General features: G+C 40.1%; 2 protein-coding genes across 3 annotated transcripts in view; one reads left to right on the plus strand and one right to left on the minus strand.

Annotated features, from left to right (window-relative positions):
- Nucleotides 1–2045: 2045 nt before the first annotated feature.
- Nucleotides 2046–15248, minus strand: abhd5a (abhydrolase domain containing 5, lysophosphatidic acid acyltransferase a). Its single transcript, XM_080746278.1, has 8 exons — nucleotides 15218–15248; nucleotides 12817–12897; nucleotides 10516–10601; nucleotides 10017–10392; nucleotides 6896–7050; nucleotides 6367–6478; nucleotides 5531–5717; nucleotides 2046–4727 (listed from the first exon to the last, which is right to left on the minus strand). The coding sequence occupies exons 2-8, from the start codon at nucleotides 12876–12878 to the stop codon at nucleotides 4638–4640; spliced, it is 1068 nt and encodes a 355-aa protein (XP_080602404.1). The 5' UTR covers nucleotides 12879–12897; nucleotides 15218–15248; the 3' UTR covers nucleotides 2046–4637.
- A 393-nt stretch (nucleotides 15249–15641) lies between these two features.
- ano10a (anoctamin 10a) overlaps nucleotides 15642–21716 on the plus strand; it is a 31999-nt gene continuing 25924 nt past the window's right edge. Inside the window, exons 1-7 of one of the 2 annotated variants that reach the window (XM_080744693.1) lie at nucleotides 15642–15700; nucleotides 15986–16046; nucleotides 17922–18077; nucleotides 18615–18812; nucleotides 19087–19221; nucleotides 20603–20722; nucleotides 21358–21542. In XM_080744693.1, coding sequence (XP_080600819.1) covers nucleotides 17942–18077; nucleotides 18615–18812; nucleotides 19087–19221; nucleotides 20603–20722; nucleotides 21358–21542 — 774 coding nt within the window. In that variant the 5' untranslated portion in view covers nucleotides 15642–15700; nucleotides 15986–16046; nucleotides 17922–17941. Of the gene's footprint in view, nucleotides 15701–15919; nucleotides 16047–17921; nucleotides 18078–18614; nucleotides 18813–19086; nucleotides 19222–20602; nucleotides 20723–21357; nucleotides 21543–21716 lie in introns of those variants that run through there. The other variant, XM_080744692.1, reaches the window with a different exon arrangement.

The following is a 21716-nucleotide window of genomic DNA, read 5'->3' on the forward strand; positions in this document are numbered from 1 at the left end:
AAGCTCACAGCGCGGCACCGAGTGCCGCGCTGTGAGCTTGTAGATCTGCTATTTTTGAAAAAGTCGTGAAAATGTGTGCAAATCTTTGAATATATGTATTTTCAAAGCAAACGTTTGTAACTCAAATTTTGCTCCTGGGGGTGGTCCCTGGAACATGAAAAGGTTTGAGAACCACTGACATAGTAGTCTCTCAAGAACAGACTAACTGAGCTCCAGTTGAAGTGAAAAGGACCTTTTCTTTGACGATGGCTGGCCAGATTGCTGACATAGAAACATAGGTTTTTCAAAAAACCTTAGAAGGATTCAAAAGACACTTATAGAATCGGGTCAAAATTCTAATTTTCACGACTTTTCAAAAATAGCAGATCTACAAGCACGCTGCGAGCTTGTATATCTGCTATTTTTCAATAGTTAAAGCATAAAATAATAATACACAATAATGTGTACCCGTTCTAAATGGGATAATGATCACAACCAAATCCACCCATTCACTACTTAACTCATTAACTGCCAAAAACGTGAATCCCTTAAAAATCCCGTTGTACCACCCTGCCACGCCCGTGAATCCCGTAAATAAAAAAAAATAAAAATAAAAAAATCTTTTTTTTTTTTTTTTTTTTTTTCAAAAATTTTTTTTTTGGACCACAAAAACGTTAGTAGGCATGATAGCGATCGCGAAATTGCTTGTTTAACCCCCATACAACCCCCATACAACTCAGGTAGCAGACCTCCAAGCTCACAACAGTGTAAAACATAATGGCTGCTATCTCATGAATGCCTGAACGGATTTCCATTCGGATTTTTTTGTTTGAAAGCTGTGAGCAATGTGGACACACGTGGTGCATTATCTAGGCATGGGTGTGCATGATCCGTGCACTATGAATTACATGGAAGTCTATGGAGACGAATGGCAGTTAAAGAGTACGAAGGTATTGTTAAATGGCAGCATATGAGTTAAAAAGACAACACGATTATACATGTACAGTACATGTCCAGTTCTTTTACCATGTAAGATGTGATATTCATGTAGACACTGCATTCTTCACAGGAGGACAATAAATCAAACACGAAAGCCTAATACTGTACATATGAATTGTGCCTGCAAAGGTCTGCCATTATGGACAAGAAATGTATCGGATAATCTCCTCTGACAAAATTCCTCTTCATCATAAATGAAACCCGCCCAGTGTTTCTGAGATTAATCAACAGCCACTGCCCCTTTGAGAGGAAGGTTCATTAAAACCACCTACATCATTCCCCAAACAGCTGGATGGATGAAACGGCACCCAGCAGCTCCATATGACTCAGAAATACTTTCACATGAGCTTGCATATTTCCCCGTATTGATCAACGTGTAACAGAATAACAATAATAAAAAAGATAGGATGTCTTTGCGATCAATATCTGTGTTAATGTTGTGGGAGAGCTTCCTATTTCAGAGATGGAGGAAAACCACATCCTACCGACATCCTTTCCATTTGTTCCTTCCTCCTGCCAGAGCCACATAGCCTTGTTCACTACTAGTGCCTCCTTCCCTACCTGTCGTGATAAACCCCTCTGCAATAGGCAAAGTGCAATCTCCATGTGGTATTTGTGTAAAGCACCGTGCAACCAATATATAGACGTTTACATCACTCATTTATCCTCATACAGCCTGCTTACAGTGCATCTCAGTCTGTGAGCCATGCCTCTGAAGTCTTCTAATCTACATATGAGTGCTCCCTAGTGGCTACGAGGGGGTACTGCAAGGTCTTTTAGCTAAACCCTGATAAATGGCAACCATTTCTCTCACTGCCAGACAGTTGACAGGGCTGAAATGATAAGGGGGGCTGGGGGGGAAATATTGACTAATCTGTCACCTTTGAAAAGTAAAGGAGAGAAGCAGAATGATATAGTGTTGCATCGCTGTCTAAACATAGCATGCAAACAGAAGAGAGCAATATTATTCATATCATATTAGACAAAAGAACATGGACATGGACCACACTCAGAATACACAAAATATTTTATTTACATGTCTCTTAAAAACTGCAGTGCTATAGAAATATAAAAACTTCTGGCACTCACAATATCTGGAATGAATTGATATCACATTAACAGGATTGCTAAAACTCAAATTTAGAATATATTTGACAACGCTAAAAATTAAATATACTTTTGGTCAGGCTTTTTCATGTGTCAACTCTTTAAAAACACAAAAAAATGTCAACTCAGCCAATTAACTAAGTAAACTCAATAACAAAAAAAAAAAAAATTAACATACATGACTTACTGTTAAAATATTAGCTCAAACACTGCTTGGAATACTATGCACTTTTTTTTCGCAACCAGGTCTCCGAGACTACATGGTAGATGCTACAGCTATAGATGGATGTCTATAATATAGATAGAACAGTAGTACTGCAAAATATATTGTTCAGAGTGGAACTGAAGAGGTAGAGTGGCATGAGATTCATTTCACAGTATTTTTACCCGTTGGATTCATTCATACTATTTAAGAGTTCATGCTGAGTTTTGAAACAGAAATCAATTTAAATATAGATATGGATAAAGGTAGTTAGTTAGACTTGAACCATACTGTACATATAAAACGGAGCCCGTTTATTCACACTTTCATAGTAGACTTCATACTGAAACAACTTATTCTGTGTACATACGTAAATAAGGAATAGGAATAATGCAACTACTCCAAGACAAAATGGATATTTTGAAAGACTGCCAATTTGCAAACATTGGCAAATGGTATCAAGACATGCTTTCAAACGCTAGACCTTCAAGTTTATTCCGCATCTATGAAATCTATTCTATTTGATATTTTGCTTACTGAGGGATATTGAAATGACAAAAGCAAGTTTCAATACATAAACCGAAGGGGAAGCTACAGACAGTCAGCCAACAGGGGAAAATAATATATGGTAGGCATCATTATTGCTCAACACACAAATCTATTGCTGCGTTTGAGTGCTGACACAATGGGATAGTGCCGCATGGTTTCTGGATCTGAATGATACCATAAAAAATGTGTCCATGAAATACCAAATTTGTGCATAACAGAGTTCCCTAAGGACTACAAAATTGTGCTTAAAAATCTGTTTCACTGCAGGTGCCGATTAATGCTTAGGGAAGCTAGAATTAGATGTGGATCCCATATTTATTGCTTTCAGGCAGCAAATCTGGCCCCATGGGTTACTAGGAAGTATATTCAACCCAAAGATGGAAGATAATATGGTGATATTGGTATGGATTAGTATTAGTCAATTAGTGCTGCTGACTAGGGGTGCAACAGTTAATCAAACTATTTGATTTAATAAAATATAAAAAACAAATCGCTAACCGATCATTTTATAAAACAATCGATACCCATTTTGGGCATGTCATTATAGGCAAAAGCACACACGCACACACGCAATGATACTGACCATCATACCAATCTGGGAACCAGATCTATACAATGCATTGTGAGCTTGTAAATAGGCTATTTTTGCACAACACTGTTGTGCGATGAAGAATAAAATAAAGCATAAGTGGTTTGTTGATATATAAAAAATAAATAAAAAATATCTTAAAAACACGCTTCTCAATTATTCGAAAAAGTAGTTGCACATTGTCATATTGTACAGTGTGTTTTCAATCTCTATCATAATCACAGGGCAAAACCACAATCCACAGGACTGTACAGGAAGTATAGGCTATGTAATGCATGATTAGTAAGCATATTGCACACAGAAAGCTTTATGCATTCAGTAATATTATTCATTAGCAAGGATTATGTTTCAAAAGAAAGGCTTCAACATGTAACTTGATAGCATCTCTGTATCAGATCACTTGGAGAAACTGGATTGCTTATCATGGACACATGGTCAGAGTCAATGTGTTCAAATGAAGCCCCATTTCACATCAAGAAATAATTCTGATGGTGAAAATAAGACATGTGATCCACAGTAAGTAAGAGTACTTCTAGTCATCTGTCCAATTTTTATATCCTACAATTATACAATTAATTACGAGATTTTATGAGCCACATTCTGACATTATGTGCCATAGTCTGTAGGTTTAGGTTTTTGTGTACAGTATACAGTGTAGCTGCTACTGCATCCGTAAATCTGAAAACTACCTTGCCTGCTCTTCTCTTTGTATTTGTATCCTGTATTGATCAACAATCCTTACAGAAATGAACTATAACCAAGGATTGCCGGATCTACAAGCTCACATTGTGTCAGGATTTACAGGTGCTGTGAGCTTGTAGATCTGCTATTTTGAGTGTGTCTTTTATTTTTCAGTTATGAAACCGTGACACCTGTTGTTGTACCTTGCCCTCGTCTCCTCACCTATAGACCGTTCAATATAACCAGAACATTTTACCACCCATCTCCCCATCCAGCAGGGTCATTAGATTAATACATTACATACCATTTGATATGGCTCATGGTACCAATAAGCACAAAGTAATCGGGATTATAACGTTGGCCACAATTGTGCGGCCCTGGCCTCTATTTAAGACTGTCAGAACTTTAATATTTATGTACTGCTGCTGCATACGGACCCAGTACTCCTAATTTGTCAGGTTGGGCGTCCTGGTCCCACGTCAGTCAGTCAGTTAGTGCAGTGCAGGTGCTACCCTTTCTGCCCTCTGTGTTTCAGTCCATCTGATCACACACCTGTACCACTCTGTGGTTGAAGTCTTCTGGGTGGTCTGCATACACATAATGGCCAGCTCCACGGATCATCTGCATAGAGGGTGCAACACAGCAGGGACCATGCAGAGAATGTTAGAGGGGCAGGGGCTGAAATCTATGAAAAGTACTGCCATCAAATAAGTATAATCAAATCTTTATTGGAGATGCGGTGTACGGCATGGATTTCTACACATAGCGGGCAATTCTATCAAGATAAAATGATGCATTTAAGTTCATGAGAGTTCGGAAAAGGCAGTTCTCTTGAATGCTGCCGTGGGCTACAGTAATGGAAAGGGGGCACTATTTCTACAGACAGGTAAAAAGGTAGCCTCCTTTGATGTCTATGTGTGCACGTGCCTGCAACGCAGTATGGATGGAGGCAAGTTAAGGGAAACACACACCGGACGCGGAGGCGGCGTGGACGCGGAGAGTCAAAACATACGGCCCCATTATTTTCAATGAACTAACCCACACCGGCGCCGTCAGACGCGCACAGGGTCTGCGGCACTTCACATGCGTCAATACTGCGAACTTGCGTCACATGCGTCAATACTGCGTCCGGTGTGTGTCCCCCTTTAGCAACCAGGAAACCATTCAGTAAAATGCTCCTGTGAGGGGCACTAGAAATGCAAATACAACACGTTTGTTTAACATTTTATTTTGTGTCTATATTACTGTACTAGGATAACAAGAACACAGTGATGCTGAAAGTCACTCTATACATTTCTGCATAGCAGTGAGGTAAATGAAAGGCAGAAAAGGTAAAAAGGCCATAACATTGCAGAGAGGTGTGAATGTCAGCAAGATGTCCTACAAAGTGCCCCAAATGAGCTTGTCTGAACTCCTGAACTTACTATGATTTCCACATGAGAGTTTGGCCTCATTTCCTTGATGGTGTAGCCTGAGTTTCCATCTATGCTGGAGCGTGAGCCATACACAACTGTAATGGGGATGTCAGAATGAATCAGTCCAATCCTCTGCAGCATGGGTCTCTTGGCCCCCCCGTAAGGGATGGACATGTTCTTAAAAGCTGTTTCACCACTGGGAGAGAAGAAAACAAGATATCGTCACCGTCGGGAGGAAACCTTTTATGTCCAAAACCGTCACTTTTCAGGAAATGGGAAAAGGAATCTGATCCGGTAGATCAGTAGTTTTTATTTACTCACAAGCTCTTGTTAATGCGTTTCATTGGTTAAATATTAATAAAACCCATGGACAGACTTAACCACTTCCAGACTGGTGTCCATATTTTGCGCACGAAATTATAGACAAAGATGTTGAGAAATGAGTTCAAATACATGTAGCACATGCACATAAGATCATTAGCTCAAACATGTTGGTGAGCTTGTAGATTTGATATTTTATCTACTTTTGAGTGACACTGTCATACAATGAATTATACAATGGGACATTCATTTATTAAAATAATAATAGAAATATATGAAATATGTAGATACAAGGTTTCTGCCTGATCATTCATGTTCTCCATAGTTATAACAAGCATCCTAGGCTTGTTTTCCACACAAGTCATGGGGGGAAAAAAATCATTTGTTCGTGGAATTCACTGACTGAGACAGATACACAGAAGCAATACAAAAAGGTCGATAGATACTAAGATACTATGACGAGAACACAGAGATGGCTTTAGAACAGAGAGGTGGAACTTGTGGAAGTGGACTGTTGCTCAGACCTGGGTGTTTGTCCGTTCAGGTGATAGATGTACTCTGAGACAGTGTTGTCACTGAACATGGAGGAGAACTTTCTCTTGAAGTCTGGTCTCAGTGTCTGCACCAGAGTGGGGCCTGTAGGATCACATCATTAGAAGCAGTTACTGCAGTGTCCTTCTGATCATGGCCTTATGATTTCTACAAATATATTTTACATATTATACTAATGAGTGTTTTTCTGTTTGAAGATACACAAACACCTACGACGGCAATTTACATATTGGCAATACAGTATGTCAACACTTGGTGGTACATAAAGTACTATACAAAATAGCTTCTTGCTAGGCTTGCAAGGATCCATTGATAATTGAATCAGAAACAATAATCTTCATACATTATATGACGAAAATATAATGTTGAGGGTTTCATCTGGCTACAAGTGAATTTAACCTAAAGTCAACCATCACTTTCCCATTAACCAACACACTCCCGAGACACTGTTGTAAACGTTGCTGGACTGTATTAACTTTAGCTGAGGTTTAGTGGCCTTACCCAGTGGTCCAACCAGTCTAAGCCCAGCTAGGGGGTTCAAGGGTCTGAGTATGACTCCCAGGGCTGTGATCCACACTGGGATGGGCCGGTCCTGCTCTGGTGTATCTGGACACTCAGCGAAACCCCAGGGCTCCACCAGAATGATGTGCTTCACTCTACAGCAGCAAATGGAGAAATCAAGACAGAATTTACTGTACTGTAGCTTCTCCTGAACCATATCCACAATGCATTGCGCAAACAGCCAAAGCTGAGTGGACAAGACATACATTTGTGTATATGCAATGCATTAGGTCACAGATGGCTACTTTAAGGTATATGGTTAAAATGGTTGGTAACAGTTTACATAAAAGATGATTCTATAATGTCATATCATCATAAATCATTATAATGTGCTGTTCCGTTGAGCTTATAATGCACGCATTATGACCAGCACTTTATAAACCTTGTTACAGTATGCATAATTATAAACATTTATATTGAGTGGTAAGAAACCTTATAAGTGCATAATAATAAAGTGTTTTAAATGCGATTATGATGTATTATAGACCCAAGTGTAAAGTGTTATTCAGGGTTTGGCATGTTAAAGTCAAGGTGAGGATGAGGATATGGATATGATAATCATTCACACTTATGATTGAATGATTATTTTTATATAATATCTTGTATTAAGTTAAATATACAGTATATATTTACTACAGTAGGTTGGCCTGAAATATAATGACTGTTTCAAATGATCTGAATCAGATCATGTATGTTTGATTTAACTATGTTTAAAATGATGTATTGATTGATTTATTTCACCACAAGAAGCCCAGCCAACATGGGCCAACAACACATACTGTAATTCACATACACCAAGACGCCCACAAATAAAATAACACATTTTAACACATTAATTGTCCTGGCTGTGATTTACAACGCACCTGCCATACCATCTCTAGGAATTGTCCTTATAGAACAACTTACTTACTGAACAGCCAACTGAACACAACACAACACACAACTGAATTTCCCCCTTGGGATAATAAAGGTATCTATCTATCTATCTATCTATCTACATTAACATCCAAAACAGGATTCTTATCCTGGATCTTTTTCAAATAGGCACTTCTTACATCGTTGTACAATGTAAAAGCCCTAAAGGTCAACATAATTTCAGCAAGAATCACTCTTTTAAGTTTTATCATTCAAAATGTGTTCAGTAACTTCAGCTACTTTTCTTGGGTCTGTTATCACTCTGTCAAACTACATTTTGTTAGATTGATTCAGGTCTCTCGACAAGCAGCAGTCTGGTTTACAGACACAGTGCCATGATTTAGATTTTGAGTTTCCATTTTCTTCTTCCTTCTTCTATGTAATCCACATGTAATTGCTGTGAACGTCTTAGTTACAACAGCATTATTGTTGTGAAGCGTTTTTTAGGGAGGGTGATAGTATTGGTAGGTGGTGACAAAGTCAAAGCCAGTATTTTTAAAGCGATATTGGATGTGTCCACAGTCCACAGAAATACAGCTTTAACATTTAATGTACATTTTTTTTCTAGAAATAAAATCAGGTTATATACAGTAATATCCAATGATCATTGTCTAGGAGGAAATAGGCCTATGTGGCACAACAACTTTAAATACCAAAATAATTACTACTAATAATAATAACTAATACCAAGCAGTCCAGCATTTAGGCAATTAGACATGACTCTATAACGCTATTGTGCTCTCCTGTGGCACACAGCAAGCCATGTGTAAAACCCATGCCAGCACCTTAGGCTAAAAAACATGAACATACAGGATATGGGCAAGAGCATGTCCCTGATCAAGAGCATCTTGTGTAATAACTTCAAGGCCATTTGGAACACTGAGATAACAATAAGAGGACAGGAAGAGAGGATGTTTTAAGCGTTACTGATGAAGGAAAGAGATAAGGTATTGAGGACATTTTATCAGACATCCCTTGAGGAGAACTGGGTGCCTGCTGGAAGCTTTGAGTTTAGGGACACAGCGAGAGGAGATGGTTCGGGAGAGATACAGCCCAGTGGGAGGAGAGAGGCATGGAGGACACTGCCGTTATCAGACGCTGGCACGTTCTCCTGGCACACCGAGGTGACTACTTTACGTCTGTAAAATGGTTGTTTCTTTTTTTTTTTTGCTACACTCATCTTTGCACTGAAAGGACAAAAATTCAAACCCCAAATTTCCAAGGATTTTCAACTTTTGTCCTTAACCCTTTAAGACCTGAGGCAGATTCTGCAAATGCCTTCTAAAATCAGTAGTTCTCAAACGTTTTCATGCCAAGGACCCCCAAAATTAAATGTATTTGGCCGCGATAAGAGAAGATTTGTGTAAAAGGGAAAAAATAAAGTTAACAAATAGCAGAACATTTTTGTACCTTTAAACAACACTTTGCAAGTACTTGCCCGTACTTGTCCGGTCGGCTCAATTAGCCGCCCGTCTTTTTCCGTACTAGGTCATTAAAAATGAAATTAATGATATATTTTTTTAAAAACAGTCGCCGATCGTCCTCTGTCTCTTTAAGAATCCCTCTGAAGGGTTAAAGTCTCAGCGACGTCATGACGTCATGTGCATCTCACAGCCTGAAGAATTCATAGCAGCCGTTGCGTCTCTCTGTATGCATGCAGGATCCGTTAGCCCACCGTTTCTCTGAGTCTTTTTCGATCAGACGAAAGACGAAATCAAGGCTTCACAATGAGTGTATTACATGTGTTTAGATCGCGGTGCGTGGATAGAGGACGTAATGTACTTTCGGGCGCTGTTTTTTATCGCTGTCTCCCCCGTTTGGCTCAACGCAAATGAATGGAGGAACTCAGCCTACTGCACCATGAATGTAAGTCTGCGGCCCAAAATAGTGCTTTGTACACGTATCGCACCGAGCGCTCCACCACGTGTTGTTATCATTTGGTGCATTGTTTTTTTAAAACATGTTTATAAATAAATAGAAGATTGAGCGGCAGTACTTCTGTTCAGGGTTTTTTAAGGGGCTCCCTGCGGCTTGGGAAGGGTCGTACTCATGACAACTGTACCAGTACATGAAGGGGAGAAAAAACATTCCATTGCTGAAACAAAAAGGAAAGGATAGGTCTCCTGAGTCATAAAGGCTCCCCTACCTGTCTGGGTATTTAATAGAGTACGATGCTGCCAGGTATCCTCCCAGGTTGTGACCAAGCAGTATCATAGCCTCCAGGCCGACTTTGGTCCTCCACTGCTCAACCGAATCCACAAACTCGTCCTCTGCGACTTGAGGGTCTGTGGAGAACGCTGGCCTGCTGCTCTGGCCAAAGCCCAGCAGATCCACGGCGTAAACGGGATTATGCTGGGAGAGAGCCTTGAGGTTTTGGGCCCAAAGTCCTACACCACCACCGAACCCGTGGAGCAAGACCACAGGGGTTCTGTCTTTAGTACTGTTGTTCGTGAAGGCAAGCGTCCACAGGCGGTTGCCATGGGAGATGGGGATGTACTGTTTGGAGAATTGGGTCTCAATACCTGCAGTGAAAAAGAAGAGAGAAAATGACAAATGTGGGCCATAGATTAATTCTAATAGTCCTGATGCTTCCTAAAGTCTAAATTAACAATATTAAATGAAGAAATCAAAGAAAAAATGAATACCTCGTAGCATTCTCTCCTCTGCACACAGAAGTTGATTCTGAGAGGTGGGGCACCATGACGGCAGCCAGTTAGGGATCCACCACCACCTGCAAATAAAAAAGAAAAAGCATCATTAACTTTACAGTATCCTACCCTGTAAAAATCCACAGCGTTAATTTCACTCTGAGAGTGTACAAATGGAAACAAATAGACGCGTATGTCCGGAAGGGTACATTTAGTGTCGAATAGATAACTAGGATATTGTTGCTGTCGGGTGTAAACCTTGCATGTCCAAAACCATGATTTTTTTAATTGCTATTCAACAGAAAATAAATATAGTGAAAATAGCCAATCTACAAACTCACATTGTGTTGCATTGCGACTCGCAGTAGATCTGTAAATCACTACTTTTGTGCGACACTCTTGTATGATGAAGTAAGGCATTAATGTACATGAAAGGTTTAGATACAGAGGTACAAGGTTTCTGCCCGACAGTGACGATAGGACATACAGTACATACAGTCGTGTAGCAATTTGCCTGAAGGGTCCCTTTGTGGGGAATGGGAAAAGATAAATGAAGAGGGAATACAAGTAAAGTAGAACTCATAAAATGGTCATATGAGTGGCCTAAAGCACTGCTGAGAGACAGTATACTGTATGTATGGATGTACAGTCCTATGCTTCAGCTGCATTGTGCTTACTGTACAGAAAACTGCCCAACCTGGTCAATTGTAATTTCACTGCAGAATCTCTATGGCAATTAGCAGATGAACGGTTACTGTAGCATGAAGCCAAATAGAAATGGATGCCAGAGGGCGGGCAAAGCTTTGACTCAGTGGCTGAATTCCAGGCCACCAATTTAATTTAGCATTATTTATTGGGTCAACGAATCCCAAAACTCATTTGCTGCAAAGTTATTTATATAGTTTGTGCTGGGGGAGGCTGGCCCAGGCAGGAGACATGGGTCAAATGAGTGGTAAAAAGGATCATGTGTGTGCATGCAATTCAATACAATGTTATTATGTAGGTTTGGGCATTCTATTTGTAGTAAGCCTATCCAATATTGCTTGTAATTACCACGAATCAGTAAATGTACAGGGCTTTGGGTAGAGCCTATTCCACAGCCAGCAAAGAACATTAGATTACATTTTTAATAGATATTCCCAGCTGGAGTAGTCCATATGTCTATTTGTATTGAACAACATGCCACTGTAAGAGAGAGAGAGATGCCAGGGCACATTCAGTAACAATTGTATTTAAATGACTCTGCTCCCGACATTCCTATAACAGATGATTTTAATTTTACATGATGTTGTTGCATTGGTATTTGCTACAGTATGTACAGTAGCGTCTATTTTGCGTGGATCCCAAAAAGACCAGCAGAGACAGACATGCCATAAGCTATATAGCACAAATCAGCTAGTCTCCCTTTTAAGTTCACACTGTTTGCACATCTATGATACATGTTCCCTTTTCCTAGTGCTGTTTGCACACTAGCTCTAAACAGTAGGGCATTCACGAATAGTGATTTTTGGTATTCGAATTATTCAACCTCAAAGTATTCGAATAGTTGAATATTCTACAGGACTGGCCAAACTGTCAAATATTAAGTAAGCAAGAGGCGAACATTGTGAAAATAGCCGATCTACATGCTCAAACGTTGTGAGCATGTAGATCTGCTATTTTCACAATATTTATCTGCGGAATCGAGTCACATTAAATGTAATACCTACAATTCCAAGTGCTTGTCGGGGATGGGGTCCCCAGTTCAAATACCTGTATGTTTATTTTGGGGGTCACGGCCTAAAAAGGTTTGAGAACCCCTGGTATAGAGCATTAACAAATTCATCCACCAGGGGCATTGACAACTCATTCTTATGACTTCCTATCTAGCCAAGCTTTATAAACTAGGCTATATATTTTTAAAGAGAAAAAAAAAAGAAAAAAGAAAAAAAGAGAATATTCGACTTCGGTGAACAACGTCGAATAGTGACTTTGATATTCGAATATTTGGTGAATGCCCTACTATACAGTATGTAGCATGATTATGTGCTGTTACTGTTTAAGCCCAGTGTGTTTGCACACTTGTAACTTGTGCCGAGAATTATCTATTGATATTGTATTTGCATATTTTCTTCAGTTCTCTGATCTGTGACTGCAACATAATGCATGTTTCCTTCAGAGTTACTGTAATAGAATAAACATGGAGTAAAATGTATATCTTATTTGTGCCATACCTGTCCAGCTGTTGTACTTGTACAGTACAGTAAAAGATGGTTTTAGCTTGCATTGTAGAATATGTTTAAGGGTCATCATGATTACCTTAATGTTGTGTCCAGGTACTCCAAAATACTGCTGAATAGACTATGAACACCAAGAAACATCAGTATTCGCTGGATTACTCTGAAGCAAAAACAAAATGAATGAGTAAAAAAATGTTAATAGGGAGAGATTGGTAGCATTATGAGTGCTTATAATAATTATAATCATAAAACGTTATAATAATTACATTATAAGTATGTTATAAAGCATTATAGACATGGGATGCATAGCAAGTGTTACTGTGATTTTCAATAATTATTCTACAATTTTATACAAAAGAGGGATCATACTGTGTGTACAGTACACAAATCCTAATAACATACTTACTACAGTGTCCATATAGTTCTCATGTAAAATGAGTTTATATGATTTTCATCTGAAAACAATCTAGACATATAGGATGTTTTCTCTGCAAACAAACTGTGTGTATCACTCAACCACAATGTGAATGTACAGTGCTCCAGAGAACAACCATTTTGTGCACCCACAAATCTGTCTGGTGCAACAAGAATGTGGTCGCACCAGTGCACCATGCATTTAGCATGTCTGTGTATACGTGTGGTATGTGTGGGTGCGGTGGTACACCTACATTGCTATAAATAGGCTGGTCAATCTATATGAAACAGTTTAGCAGCACCAGCAGTGCAAGCAACTCAAAGGTTAGTATGGAGCCCTGACCGTCCATCACAGTCAAGGTCTGTGGTATGGAGGGATCACTTTGTGGGGGAATGGGGCATAACGAGGGTACAGAAAACGGTACAGAATATTTGTCATACTATCATCATCATCTGTTTTTACGTCTGGAGTCCACCGTCCAGGACATACTGTACTTGGCTCAGATCGGAACCCATTTGATTAGGAACCTGTTGTGACCACATGGCCTTGCTGATGTCAACCCAAGGCAGGGTTCGAACCCACGACCATCCGCACGAAAGGCGTGTGCTCTTTTTTATGGGTCACGACTCAAGTAAAAATCCCATTTTATTTTCCTACAATCTTCAATTTTCCTACAATCTTTCCTTACAATTTTCCTATATTCAAAAATATATATATTTCCAAAGATTAAAAATAATAATAATACATCATTTTATACATTTTAAAAACAAAAGCTAATAAATCTAAGAAATTCCATAAATATAAAAAAATATTTAAGAAGTTGTGAAAATAGCTGATCCACAAGCTCGCAACGCGGTGTGTGCTTGTAGATCTGCTATTTTTACTAGTTTGCGTCCCAGGCAAACGTCTCATCTCTCTTTCGGGACTCTCGACCTGTCCTGAACAGTTTGGAAATCACTGCTCTAACCACTACTGTATGAGTGGCCCAATACTGGTTCACTGCCACCATAGACATATAAAGGTAGACGCCTCCTCCGGTGTCAAATGGTACTGACGGCGTTGGTAGAAGTGGACTGGCAAGCTTCCGGAATTCTGAAGGATGGATGCTTGGTAGGCCAATCAGATGCGGGACTCCATCTTCCCCACTGCAGAGGGCAGAGTGCTTTCCACAGTTCCAGCTTGACAGTCCTCTTTTACCAACACCTTTATATGTCTATGCACTGCCACCATGTGCCACCACTCACACTAGCCTGGTAAACCTGGTAAACCAACCTGGTCATGTGAATTAAGACTATCATGACATCTTCTGCAGTGCAGATCGGTCTGGCCCAAAGAGCTGGGTGGGCGTTTTGCAGAAACCAAAAAGTGGAAGAACCAATGAGCATCTGCGCTCAGGGCCCTGTGTTTGACAGATGCACTGATTGGCTTGGTTGGGGCCAGACCGGTCTGCAGGAGAAGAATGATAATGTGAACCCGGGTTGTTTACCAGGCTACCTTCAGACATGATCCAAGGATATACAGGCCTCTTCTTCAGCTGTACATGCTGTGATACATACTATATACACATTAAACATGTGTAACTGAAGCAGAGTTTGCCCTGAAAGTTTCAGTAAACTTTAATTATGTATTTATGTATATATTACATATATACATACATAACACACACACACACACACACACACACAACACACACGCACACGCACACACACGCACACACACACACACGCACACACACAGACACAGTATATCTATATAATTATTATACATTATAATTCATCCATTTATTTTAAAACTGAGATGATTACTAGTGCAGCATGAATCCATTCCAAACAGGAAGGATGCCAGAGAGTGAGTCAATGGCTCATGTTGTTATGACTGACAAGTGACAACTACAACAACAACAACTTTATGGATGAGAATGAAAAACAACACATACAGCAGTCTGGTCTTAAATTAATACCAAGTCGACTGTTTTCTATCGGGTCAATCCGTATACTTCACTGAATGACGACAAAAGAAAGACATTGTGTTCAAAATGAACTTTAATGAAGTAAAATTCACTCACCCTCTCTGTGCTGCCACAGTTTGCTCAGCCATTCTTCTCCCAGAATCACGACGTCATCTGCTGGTGACTTCTTGCAAGTTGTTGCGCAAACCGAAAGCAGCAGATCTGCAAGCTCACACAAGGCACCGTCCTCCCGTGCCGCGGCGCCTTGTGAGCTTACAGATCTGCTGCTTTCGCTGTGCGACACCGTAGCGCAACTGGGTATACTGTGCCGGACTGTACGACGTCACTTTAAAAGGAGACACGAGACTTCGCTCGGAGGAGTGCGTTTGGTTTTCACACTAGCGACCATTCCGCTAGGCGGCGACGTTTCCCCCGCTGAGCAACGTGGAGACGCCGTGCTTCAAACTCTCACCCTGGCAGACAAAACAAGCGCACCCCACACACGTGTCCGAGACTTGAAACAAACACATTCCGGAAGGAGCTTGCCTTTGCTGTCAAAAATCTAAACATTGCCCCCCGTCTGGAGGAAAAGCTTTTGTGGTAAATAAACGAATTATACGCTTGTTCTGTCAAAGCATGTTTTAGGTGAAGCGGACGGTGGTCTGTTTCGGTGGCAAAAGAACTTGAGTTTTGGGTGATTTTGACATTGTCTCCTTGTAATGATGATTTTAGCCTTTTATGTACTCAAGCATTACTGTAAGTTAACACTGTACAGTACGTTAGTGGGTGTGACAACTTGCGCTGGTTATAGTGACGTGGAAGAGAACTGAAGTCCAAACTACTATCCAGTCCAAACATCATATTATAATTTATTATTATCCTCAGATCAGCGGGGGACACTCTCTATTCCCCAACGGAATCCCCTTCCACAAATAGAGGATCTTGGGTGAGTGAGTCAGTGTTCTGTTTTGAGAACTCATGATAGTTACAGCGATTTGTGTATGTCTGGTTTTGTATTTTTATATTGGATATTGTATATTATATTATTAAGTTCCTTGAACTTCCTTCACATTTCTACCGAATTTCCTCACGTTACCCAGGTAATTTCCTCGAAAAAATCCTAACCCTGCCTTGAACACAAGCAAGCTCCACCTCCATCTCTTTAATCTGCTTCAGCTGCTGCCTGACTGTTACTGTCAAAGCAGCATATGACCTATTCTAATTATTCTACCAACTCTATTGGGGCAACATGAATGCAGGCAAACCTAATAAGTAGACCGTACAGTATATTCTCTTTAAATCAGTGGTTTTCAACCCTTTTCATATCAAGGTCCATTATTTATTCAGTATTTGAGCCACGGACCACCATTTGATGACCAAAATTTTGAATATTTTGTTGTTGTTGGATAATATTTTGTCCACAATTCCATGCTGTATTGATGTTGGTACCATAGGAGAGATAACACTAACAGTCAATCAAAATAACAATTCTACATTCTCTAATTGTGTAGACTTCTTGTAAATCAAGAGTTAAAGATCTATAAGGGTACATTTGGTTGCCAACACTTCATCATTTATCTGGGGACCACCTGGAACCCCCTCAAGGACCACTGGTGGTCCCCGGACCACACCACTGCTTTGAATGAACTACTGCTGTCTCTGATAGGAGTTGACTATAGACACCCTGGGTTACTGAAGTGTAGAAGTGTCCTTGAGCAAGACACTGAACCCCATAACTGCTTTCCCTATGCACAGGTTGTTGCCTTCTTGTCCTTTCATGGTTTCCTCTACCATTGTGTGTGAGAATATGGTGCACATTGTAAAGGGCTTTGGATAAAGGTGCTATTGTAAATGCAGCATTGACAGCTTATGCAATGTTCTTACAGGATGTTTGCTTTTAACCACTCGCCCCAGGAGTTTATTCTAGGTTCATACATAGTATTTCCCTTTAGGGCACGGTCAGACACACTTTTATTCTACCTATGAGGGCGGATTCTGCCAATGTATTTCAATGGGAATGGAGCGGTTTGTCCAATTTTCTTGGACAAATGTCTGTACATGTTCTGTACATGTCCTCTCAAAGTGTTGTCCACACTAGGCTGAAGGCCACCACTAACATTGATTGGTACCTCCTTGGTAGCAATATGTTCTTACCTTGATATTTTGCATGCATGAGCTCCGCATAAATAAAGTGATGATATGGGATAGGATTAAATAAGACATTACTGCAGATAATTCACGGGCACAGTAGGCTTCTATGATGTACTGTATGACACAACAAGGACAAACATTTCATTGTACAGTACAAATACAGTTAAACACCCTGCCTAAAAGGGACATCCAAAATAAGTCATTTTATGGTAATTTTTACGTTGGAAGTACTTGGTTTTTAATTCATGGACACAACGTTGTAAGATGCACCATTGTATCCATCACCAAAATCCATCAAAACTTGTCTCATTTCCTTTTCATTTAGTAAGACATTCATAATTGTGGGCTCGCCTGAAAGGCGAGAAGACTATGTTATCTTCATTATTTATTTATCAATTTTGAGGTGCAATTGAGGTGTGAAAAATCTGGGAGTGGTGTTAGCTGGAGTATTGGTTGAGCTTCACATGATAGTTAGCACGCTGCAGAATATAGTCACGAGCGAGCCCACACTGGTTCGTAGGAACAGTATTTCTAATAAACAGTATTTCTGTAATTCAACGCTTTCTTCTTCCATCATCTCCAAGGAGCAGAAACTGTCTAGTCAATACTACAATGTATGACAAGAAAAGACACAAATAGTCATTCATCTTCTCTGTCACTTCTCAACCAGGTTCCCTGGGAGGGAGGAAGATGCTGGAAGAACCCAGAGATGGCAGTAATGGCCCTAAATTCACTCCTCTGGTTGTGTTGGAGCTGGCCTCGGACACCAAGGAGGAAGCCATCGCATGGCTACTTAGCCGGATAAAGGACAAACAACATGATGGAGGTATGGAGACGAATCTGTCTCTTAAAGCACTGGTTCTCATGTTTTCGTGCCAAGGACCCCCAAATTGATATGTATTTGGCTGCGGACCCCCATCTGAAAATGCTTTGGGCCATGGACTGCCAGAAGCAAAGTTTTTGAGTTTACTTTAACAAATATATGTATATAAAGATTTGCACAAATCTTCATGATTTTTTTCAAAAATGTTTTCTTATAATGAGAAATGGCTTTGTCATCTCTGCTTTAGAGCTTAGCTCTGTTAGATATGCTGTGATAGAGACTATGCCATCTACTGGTATTGAGAGTTATTTCCTCTCAGGCAGATGCAGAATTTGGCCATCAGCTTGCAATAGAAGAAGTTGGGCAGTGTTACGGTTCCTTAGTTAATTTAATTACTGTTAATCTTGTGAGTAAGACTGTGGTTAGTGTTACGAATTAGAATCAATCAAGGGTAGATAGCATGAGGTAATCTTACGGTGGAGTAAGAACTGGATAACATACTCAGCAGCTGAGTGAAGGTATTCTGATCTCTCCTCTCAGGTTCTGAACTGCTGGTGGAGCAGTTGAGCCCTGGAGACTTGGGTTCGGAGAAGGAGAACCCCAATATATTCCTGGTGGGGGGAAGCTGGCAAAGACTGCTGTCTGGGGCTGAGGATGTGGGACTCTTCAAAGAGTTCCATGATGGCTCCATGAGGAGTTTCACCTGCGTCAACAAACACAATTTCAAACACTTTCAAGGTACATTCAAGAAAATGCCTCACATCAAAGCCAGTATTGTTACTAGATTTTGAAGTTGGTTGCATCACCACATTATACAGTATATGCTTTCATCATCAAAACTCAACATTTTGCTCTGAGTGAAAGAAAGCAGGGAGAACGCTTAATGCGTTGTTTCAATAAGTTCTAGTTTCACATTTTAACTCTTATAATTCTACACTGTCCACTCCACCACACCCTTGTTCTGAGCATTCTGGAAATGTTTACTTTTAAATACCGTCTTGTCTTTGTCCAGGGGACGGAGATGGCTTCCTCAGCATGGCTGAGTGTCAGTACATCGTAAAACATGAGCTGGACCAACTGAGAGCCAAGGACGAGACCCATGTACCAGGATACGCACAGGCCAAACTCTACCCAGGAAAATCCATCGGTGAGTCACAGTAGTGTATGAATCCCAGAGTGCTACTGTATTTTCAACTCTGCTTTTGCCACATTCACATTATTGTGATTGGTCTAACTCTAAATAGTTTCTGGTCTGAAGAGCTTCTGCACAAAATAAAAAGATAAGCTGGCTTGAGAGACTATCTGAATGCCATTTTCTGTTTGTCATCATTGTGTTACTAATTCTTTCTCGCTCTTGCTGAGGTGTATACAGTAGATCATTTTTGCAATATTTCCCTCTCCTTTATTGTGCTGAATGTATTCATGACAAGCAATCCTGATATTACAGATTAATATCGGTAACATCAAGGGACAGCTCACTAATTATCGGTCACATTCAAGCAACTGCAAATCAATCAGTGGACTAATCAGTCAATAATAACACCATTATGTATTATTCATACTTTGCCTTTTCTGTGCCCCCAGTCTGGATATTGATGTTTTTTGTAGCTAGTAGGGAATTCTATCTATTGTGCCAGGACTTTCAGGAGATTAGTATGTCCTGATATTCATGTAATTTAAGTTATAAAAAGTGTGGCTATATCTCCACCTCCGGTATAATGTTCTCTTTGCTATTCACTCTCATCTTGTGATATCAAGTATTATACGTTGCTCTTACTCTCACTCTCTCTCTCTCTCTCTCTCTCTCTCTCTCTCTCTCTCTCTCTCTCGCTCACTCCATGTGTCTGTCATACACGTAGGCCTTGTTTTGTTTGTGTGCGCGCGCGCACGCGCGCACGCGCACACACACACACACACACACACACACACACACACACACACACACACACACACACACACACACACACACACACACACACACACAATCATAGCATCACAGCATACTCATCACTGGTTGCAATATGGAGACAATAAATATGCAAATGTAATGAATTAGTCCCAAAGCAAGATAAGAAAGCAATGAACTTGCAGTGCAGATAGAATGCTTGTATTCAGAGTGTTTGTCAAATCTTGTGAAAGCATAATGTAATTGTTAAAAAGAAGTGATGCACTCAAGAAATGACAGATGAAATAATAGTGTTTTCAACAAATATTTAGCCAGTCCATACTAGACAATAGTAATTACTGTTGTAGATAACTCACATTGTAGAGTATTGTTAGTGGGTTCCCAGTCATTCTATACACGTCTTTATGTTGGAAAAGAGACAAATGACTAAATAATATAGAAAAATCATCCACCAGTAAAGCACCCACCCACGACTGCCGCAAAAAAACGTCCAAAACAAACAGCCTTAAGTACAACTACTTAAGTACAACTACTTTAGCATTTGCCAAATAAACCCATAAAACCAGCACTTGACAGTGGTAACATTGGAAATGAAATAACATTTTCCTTATTGCCTCTTTAGTTCGCAGACTCGTGTCCAGGGGAATCCTGGTCCAGACTTTCCCTCTCCATGAGAAAGAGGAACTGAAGAGACTTTCTACCAGCTGGTACCAAAAGGTTAAGCTGTCCTGGCAGCCACTTGGTAGGTTCCCATCACTCACTAGCTTGTCTTTTTATTTGACTTTACAGTAATGCACAGTGTACACAATAACATTAAATGCGTGATGCAGATTGTCATCGATTTCATAGATAGATTCATATACTTGTTTGACAGCACTGTCATCAGTCTATGTTGGATTTGTGTTTTTAGTGAACTTCACCTTTCACTCTGCACTTGGTCTGCTCTTTTAAGCCTATTTGCCGAAAATAGCCGATCTACAAGCTCTCAGCGCCTCGCAGAGCTTGTAGATCTGCTATTTTTGGCTTAAGTTATCCTCAGAATAGGAATACAAGGGTTCAAGTTGTTAAATTAGGAATAGGAAGAATGATCCTATTGCAAAAATTTGGCAGCCCCTCTGTAGTAACTCTGAGGACCCCCGAGGGGTCCTGGACCCCCTGTTGAAGACCCCTGATTTACAGAATATACTGCCTGGGTAAACACTCCATACAGTATGATATATAGTATATATAGAGGAGGGGTCTTATTACTGCTACCGTGTCTTTTGTAACTTTAGTTTAAAATAGTGTTGCGTCTTTTGATGAACTTTAGTGGAATTTGAGTTCTTTGCTCTTTTCATTCTCTCCTTTCATTGTCTCTATTTCATCCCATATCTGCAGATGACATTCGACATTATTATGGCGAGGGCCTGGCCCTGTACTTCGGTTTCCTGGAGTATTTTACCTTGGCCCTGGTGCCCATGGCTTTGGTTGGGTTGCCTTACTATTTGTTTGACATGGAGGACTATGATAAATACGTGATTTTTGCAGTCTTCAACTTGGTCTGGTGCACTGTTATCCTGGAGGTAGGAAAACAAGTGAAAATATTATTTCATTGAACTGAACTAGGCCTGCAGCCCGTAGTTTATGAGCTATAGTGTATCTAAATTAGATTGTTTTATTTATTTCATTGTATTCATGACGTGGCCATTTCATGATTTAAAATGAATACAGACACATGCAAATATGATTGATCGTCT

The sequence above is a fragment of the Nannobrachium achirus genome (genome assembly GCF_963921795.1).
Source record: "Nannobrachium achirus genome assembly, chromosome: 2".
NCBI classification, from domain to species: Eukaryota; Metazoa; Chordata; class Actinopteri; order Myctophiformes; family Myctophidae; genus Nannobrachium; species Nannobrachium achirus.